The sequence below is a fragment of the Lathyrus oleraceus genome, chromosome 3 (genome assembly GCF_024323335.1).
Source record: "Lathyrus oleraceus cultivar Zhongwan6 chromosome 3, CAAS_Psat_ZW6_1.0, whole genome shotgun sequence".
In the NCBI taxonomy this organism is placed as follows: Eukaryota; Viridiplantae; Streptophyta; class Magnoliopsida; order Fabales; family Fabaceae; genus Lathyrus; species Lathyrus oleraceus.
The window spans coordinates 73,576,314-73,583,605 of record NC_066581.1 but is presented as its reverse complement, the minus strand read 5'-3'; the positions used below and the strand labels follow the sequence as shown (position 1 = coordinate 73,583,605).

The 7,292-nt window shown below is 34.6% G+C and overlaps 1 protein-coding gene across 1 annotated transcript; it reads right to left on the bottom strand.

Moving 5' to 3' along the window:
* Positions 1-323: 323 nt before the first annotated feature.
* LOC127132648 (sucrose synthase 2) lies at positions 324-6,947 on the bottom strand. Its single transcript, NM_001427728.1, has 15 exons — positions 6,637-6,947; positions 6,427-6,559; positions 5,391-5,542; positions 5,113-5,305; positions 4,867-4,985; positions 4,534-4,750; positions 4,288-4,383; positions 4,006-4,179; positions 3,721-3,837; positions 3,445-3,611; positions 2,640-2,864; positions 1,719-2,040; positions 1,404-1,648; positions 1,194-1,332; positions 324-1,017 (listed from the first exon to the last, which is right to left on the bottom strand). The coding sequence occupies exons 1-15, from the start codon at positions 6,735-6,737 to the stop codon at positions 979-981; spliced, it is 2,439 nt and encodes an 812-aa protein (NP_001414657.1). The 5' UTR covers positions 6,738-6,947; the 3' UTR covers positions 324-978.
* Between the last annotated feature and the right edge of the window lie 345 nt (positions 6,948-7,292).

Here is a 7,292-nt window from a genome sequence, read left to right as displayed (position 1 = left end):
TTGTTGAAGTTATATTACAAGGAATAAATGGATCTATTTCTAACACAATTTTATTTCTTTGTTTTAGAATTTTCAGTGAAGTATACTACTAGTGTGGTTTTTCCCCAAATTTATTTCTCTTTGTTCTAGAATTTTCAATTTTCAGTGAAGTATGCTACTGGTGGGGTATATGAAAGTTATAGCATAGATAAGGATACTTAATTCAACAAACCAATAAACCAATGTAAGCTTTGCATGCCTCTCTATTTACTATTTTTTTTTTCGTTTGATATTAAAATTAGAATCGATATTAAATCACACTTTTTTTTGTTGCTGCCATGATAATCAATTCTTTATAATAATCGAAGTGTTAGACTAAGTCTTCCTCGATATTTAAAATTCTCATTAGGACAAACCTCAAATAAGCTTAAGTCTTCCTTTGCTTGATCATATAAGGTTCTTATTAGGACAATCCTCAAATAAACTTATTTAGCATAAGCTTATTTAGCTTATTTCAATGTGACGAGGACTAGCCTATCTATTTATATGATAAAAATAGTACACAAATCAAAATTAGTGTACCTCTAGTTTTGATTTATCTTGTACACTCATGGATAAATCTCAGAACACACTTCTATGACATGTGTTGTGTGCATCTTTTGTTTCAACTATTCAGCAGTTTAAAATTATATTGCTAGTTTTTATTGCTTTGATTTTCACACAGGAAGGGGTAGACATGCTTATTTATCACCATTCCTTTAACTATTTTACATGAAAAGTAAAAGAGACATTGAAATGTCTTCCAGCTTTCACATGATTGAAAACTGCTCTCAGCATTTCTGATATAATAAAAGCTTACATGGGCATGCTTCCATGAAACTCCTCCAAGTCTTCAGAAACATATTAATTTACAACACAAGAAGCAGACTTTTATATACATACAAGACTCTTATTGTCTGCTGATAAAAACATAAAGCAGCCATGCACCAGCAGGACAGGTTAATTTGCATCATCCTTTGCTATTGGAACAGAGTTTGCCTGGAAAAAAAAGTTGAAAACCACAAATTTGAGGTCAATGCTAGTACAACTATCATTTGTTTCTACGAGACTTGATAAACTGAAATATCGGTACTGCATATAGAGATGATAAAATTTATAATCCCATATCATAGCATCCCAACAGGGGAGTAGATGTAAATTGTAATATCACTTACCAAATCACGGAACTTAAGAATGTAGAACATCTCAAGATATCGCCGAGTTTCGCGTCTCTCTAGTTTGGAAACATATTTCCAGAAACTATAAACTCCAGCCAAGGTCATAAGCCTTTCAGAATAAATCTTCCATGTGTACCTGATTATTATTTTCTTAGCATTTTAGTATCAATATCAAAAGCAATCAACTTTTATAAAAAAGTAACTGACCTTTCGTATATTCTTTGAAGGCCACCATCGGATACTTTATTCCAGTGATTTGGGTCCTCCTTACATCGTTGGAAAAAATCAACCAATAGCTCTGATGCTTGGTCAGGATGATAAGGATCAATATGGAATCCCGATACACCATGCTCGATGATCTCAGCAGGACCACCATGGTTAGTAGCAAACGTAGGGAGTCCACAAGTCATGGCCTCCACAACTGTAAGTCCAAAAGCTTCATAGAAAGCAGGCTGCAGCAAAAGATGAGAGTTACAAATGATGCTTGAATGATGGATCAAACAGTAGTCGTTCGCATAATACCTGAACGAAAGCGCCTTTTGTATCTGCTATGTAGCGATACAGCTCCCCGTTACGTGCTCTATTTGTTTGGGCAGTAATCCATCGAAACTCGCCATTCAAATTGTATTGCTTCATGAGATCATGCATCTTCTCGATCTCTTCAATTTCTTCTCTGTCACTGGACTTTTTGACATCAATATAACCAGCTACTACCACAAGGTTGACAAGTTCCCTCAATTTGCTGTTCTTAGCATAGCTTTCTACCAAACCAGTTATGTTTTTAACTCTGTCTAGCCTTGCCATGGAGAAAATTATAGGCTTTGACCGGTCTGTCAGTGAACCACTGCCACATAGAGACAAAGATAAACTCATTAACTGTTATAATCACATTTTGAGTAGTTAGCCATTTTAGTCCTTAATGTGTCAGACATTGTCACTATAGTCTCTTAATGTATCAAAATTACAAAACATTTCCAAGTGTCTTTTGTTAGTAATATTATGGATCAAATTGACTATCACAAGATGCATTGGATGACCAAACTATCAAACAAAAGACACATAGGAGGACCATATTGACTAACGAAAGATGCATTTGGGTATGTTTTTGCAATTTTGATACATTACAGGACTACAGTGACAACGCCGTACATATTTAAGAACCAAAATGATTGCTTACTGTCACAATGATATCTGAAAAATGTGGCATGCTTCTCAACAGTTCATACCAATAGCTTTAGATATTATATCCCTTGTGATAAATAAACACGTGAAGATCATGGTGTGATTTTAAACATGGCATTGGTACTGAATAATGAGCAAGGACTGTAAAGTGGAAGCTAATAGACCATACATTTTTAGCATGATGCATAACAGATAACATAATGGATTGTTATAGGCATAAATAACCTAAATTAAATATTTCTGCAACTGCAATTGACTCACATGTACTCATCGGTCTGCTCGGTACCGTATAATAGCTTTTCAATTGAACTGTGTAGGGCCGTGAGTCTTTTCTCCTTATCAGAGTATGGAAAATATATTGTCATATCTGCTCCAGGAGAGACAATGTTGAACTTGGGATCAAAAACATCAATGCCGTGGACAACTCTATACAGTCCCGGAAGAGTAAAAGCAGTGTGACTCTCATACTGGCCAATAGTATTCTTCCTGGAACACAACGTACGTTAAGAAAATGAAATGAGAAACATTATTCTAATAGAAAGCGAAAAAATATATATGAAGACTTGTAGAACTAGAAAAAAAAACTTAAATGTTAATTAGCATAAGGGATAAGAAATCTATAGACAGATTAGAAGCAAAATGGATAGGCGTCTTTAGTGTCATAACTCGGTGGACTTTAATTATGTCATTACTACCCAACAAATTGTGCTACACCAAACAAAGAAGGCCAAGTTTCTCGGCAGAATCACCAGATGTCTACACACACAATGCCAAATGGGATGCAAGGTTCCATAAAAACAAGCAAATCATATTTGAAATACAACATGGAATCTTCTATTTAGGAGCATATAGTTGCAAAACAACATGCAATCATTTGTATTGCAGCTTTATCTCCAAAGTATAAATAGCTCACGAGCTTATAAAAGTGATGGAAAAAATGTTGCATAATAGATTATATTAACAAGCCGAACAATTTATAAAAGGGAGAGCAGTATAAAACAGACTAACAAGAAGTGATTTATCAAAAGTCTTGAAGCATGCCATACATAATGATAAAATTACTTACGTTCCAGCAATCTCTTGGTATGTACTGGTGATGATAAAATCAGCATTGTTCATGGCTATTAGATCAGCAGTGAACTGACAAGAAAAATGGTATTTATCTTCGAATTTCTTCCAATATATATCTGAATCTGGATACTTTGTCTTCTCCAATGCATGCGCGATTGTGCACTACACACACAAATATTCAAGTCTATGAAGCAAACATTCTCAGCAGACCTAGCACAAGCTTTCAAATTTTGTATCGAAAGATAAGATGACAAAGGAGAGGGAGAAGAACCTGGGTAACTCCCATTTTGTAAGCCAATAAAGATGCAACGAGATTCCCATCACTGTAGTTTCCTATGATGAAATCGGGATAACATTGTAACTCGGCAGCAATTTCACTGGCAACATCCTGTGGAAAAGTGCAACCATTGATATTAGGTGGAAAAGCTAGCACATGTAATATATATCATGCATAACTAGAACTCTATCATGCCTTAACTAAGTTATGAAATTATTCATTCCTAATAATCATTAGTGTCGGATTAATATTCAAGCTATAAATATTGATGAGCTTTACCTCTGCAAAAGTTTCCAGGAAAGGCCAGACATCAAACCTTGAGATCCATTTACGAAGAATTCCTTTTTCTGATCGGAATGGAACACGCAAAATATGTGTGTATTCAGTGCCACTGACTCTTTCGAGTCGCTGGTTGCATGTTGTCCCCTTTGCATCAGGTATTAACCTAGTAACCTTCAAAGAAACAGACAAATTTTAATTTGATTTGAACTTTAAAAAGCAACCAATTACAATATAGCCCTGTCAAATAAGAAGAACTCGATTCCAAGAAAATCCACTTACAATTAGAATTCTAGGAGTGAAATCAAGTCCTTGTTTCTTGATCCGAACTAGCATCTCACTCTCAAGGGCCCGCACTTGATCTAGTATATAAACAACCTGGAGATATAAAAAACTTTTGTGTTGAATAGCATTCAACATATAAAAACTCAAACAAAAATGGATGGAATCAATCGGACGATAGGTGGCACTGAACACTGCATACATGTCCAGCTTAATTGTTCTTAATAACATGATAATTACGAATACCTGGCCACCAGTGTCAGGCAAGCCGAGGACATTTGCTTGCCCAAAGAAGCCATGTGGAGACAATATAACAACATTGAACACCATAGGCACTCTTCCAAGAAAAGTCTCTAGTGTAGAAGGATCAGGAGCCTGAAGAATATCCAATAGAAGATGCATCATCTCTAAAACCCGAGCAGCAGTATCACCCCAACCTCTCTCGAACCCCGTTCCTTGTAATCTAAATTGATAAGAGAGTCGGAAGAAAAAATTTACGTCAAAATATCCTATAAAATGCTCACATCATTTATAATGCACAGTAAAGATATAATTGTTCATCGCAGAGCATTAGCTTACTCATATTCAAACTCAGAATAGAGTGTATCAGGCGCAAGCTTAGAAAGATGATCCTCAGCCTTGACCAAAGCAGACTGAAGTTTGGAAATGCTTTGTATTCTATCATTTAACATCAGTGCCTGTAACATTATAATATGGGAGAGATATTTAGGGTCAAATTGTGTTTTTTTAAACTATAACTGTAGTCGTCTAGCTTAAACACTTCATTAAAAGTAAAAACGATTGCATTACACAGGGAGAACATACATGGCCTTTATATGTGTGAACACGGAGGAAATCAAGCAAGGGTTCCAAGCAATCTTTGTTACGGAACATATTTGACGAGAGGTGGCGGTTGAGAAACTGCACACCGTTCCCAATGGAAGACGAGCGAGTTGGACGGGGAAATGATGCATTAAATGGCTCAAGGTCAAGCTCCAATATAATGTTATCATTACTCCTATTACAGAATATAACACAAACGGTTATCACAACAGTCTCAGAGTTGATTTCTTATAATAAAAGCTATACAGTAGATTTCTTACTTTCCTTCTACAAGTTCTTCTTTGAAGCTGAGATATTCAGAAACACTCAACTGCTCCACACTGAGTTCAAAGACATTAACACGGACATACTCCCAAACACCTGGTCTGGGACGAACTGCTATTGCCACAAAAGGAGGCAAAACTATGGCTTCCTGTCACAAAAATAACGATACATGTTTTCAACAATATGTTAAATCTCTCTCTTAGTGTATGTTTGGTTTCTCGTTTCGAGCATGCAGAATTGATTCAGGAGGTGTAGAATTGATTTTAACATGTTTGGTTGTTCTCGAGCAGAATTGATTATGCTTTTCAGAATTGATTCTACTTAGAGCTAGAATGTGTAGCTTTTGAGTCTAAATGTGATTTTTAGACTAAAATTTATTCTCCAACTGACTTTTGCATAAATTTATCCAACCATGAATCTTTTTACCATCAACTCACTTTTAACCGGAGTGTTTTCTTGGTTCTGCAGTGAGGAGGAGAATTGATCCTGAGTGATTTGATTTTGTAGAATTGATTCCGATTAAAAATGAGTTAGATGTAAAGTGATTTATGATTGGATACATTTATGTAAAGGTAAGTCAAACAACAGTGTAAAAAATGACGAGTGAAAGCTACAAATTGTAGCTTCAATCAATTCTAGAAGCAGAATCAATTCTACTCCAGAAGAACCAAACACCTCAAAATCATTATGGAATCAAATCTCTAGAATTGCTTTTGGCTCTTCCAAAATTTAAACCAAACTTACACAAAATCAATTTTACTTAACCAACTCATTAAAAATAAAAAATAAAATTCACTGCAGAATCAAACACACGCTTAAGCTTAATCTGTTATGGTTATAGTTAAGTAACTTTCAAAAAGTATAGACAGTTTCACTTCAAGATCCTCAACTATACACAGTTGCGCACACGTTTCATCATCAAAAATTGTAGAAACTAAATATTGTAAAAAAATGAGCATAAATACAATTTTAGAAAGTGACTAAAAATGAACCATGATCAAACTAGATAATAAAACAATAATAATAATAAACCTGTGCAGAGTTGATAATTTGGCCAAATGGACCATTTTTAAGATCCAGTGTTGCATGATCCTCGCCAAGTATATTATCAAGTTCATCAATCAAATTATGCGGTTGCAAAATCCCTTTCCCCTGAGCAACATATCTAGAAATAACAAAAGTAAAAAACATGCATAATAACAAAACATTATAAAGAAGAAGATGATGATGATGATGATGGACCTGGAGAGAAGAGAGATGAGTTCGTTACGATGAGCAGAGAGAGTATCTTGAACTCTGTCTCTGATACTGGGCACTCGAGTAAACTTAGGGTGCGTAGACATGACGCGCGACGATGATGAACGGTGAAGGTTGTTGTTCTAGACGACGGAAGTGACGAGAACTTGACTGAAGCGGAAAAAGTTAAGAGTGAGAGTGATGAAAAGTGCAACGTGTTTAACATAGCGCGAGAGCTCAGAGTTTATAGTCAGAGAAAATGGTTTACGTGTCCATCTTTTATTACTTTATTATTCCGTTGTATGTTTCGTTTTGGTCTTGTGTTGCTATAACAGATTTTGTTACTATATTAGTAGACTGCACTGTAGTGTATTGTAGGTGATTAATCAAACTTATCTTCTATTTTCTTATATATTTATCTTTAAATGATATATTATTTATGAAATGTGATCAATTATTATATTAGAATTTTCATAATACTATATAGATAAAAAAATGAGCTAAAATTTTTGTCGATTTTCAAAAAGAAAATAATAAATAATAAATTTGTTTGAGTTTGAAATAGAAGAGGTTAATTTTATACATCAAGTAAAAATAGAATCAAAAGCAATTTTTCAAATAAATTTTTTTAGACTATATTTCCAAATTAATACTAAAGTAAC

Coding starts and splice junctions, on each gene's coding strand:
- LOC127132648 (NM_001427728.1), bottom strand. CDS start 6,737: ATGTCTACGCACCCTAAGTTTACTCGAGTGCCCAGTATCAGAGACAGA. Junction 4,751..4,866: donor TATTCTGAGTTTGAATATGA/GTAAGCTAATGC, acceptor TTATCAATTTAG/ATTACAAGGAACGGGGTTCG. Junction 1,333..1,403: donor CTTCAAAGAATATACGAAAG/GTCAGTTACTTT, acceptor AATAATAATCAG/GTACACATGGAAGATTTATT.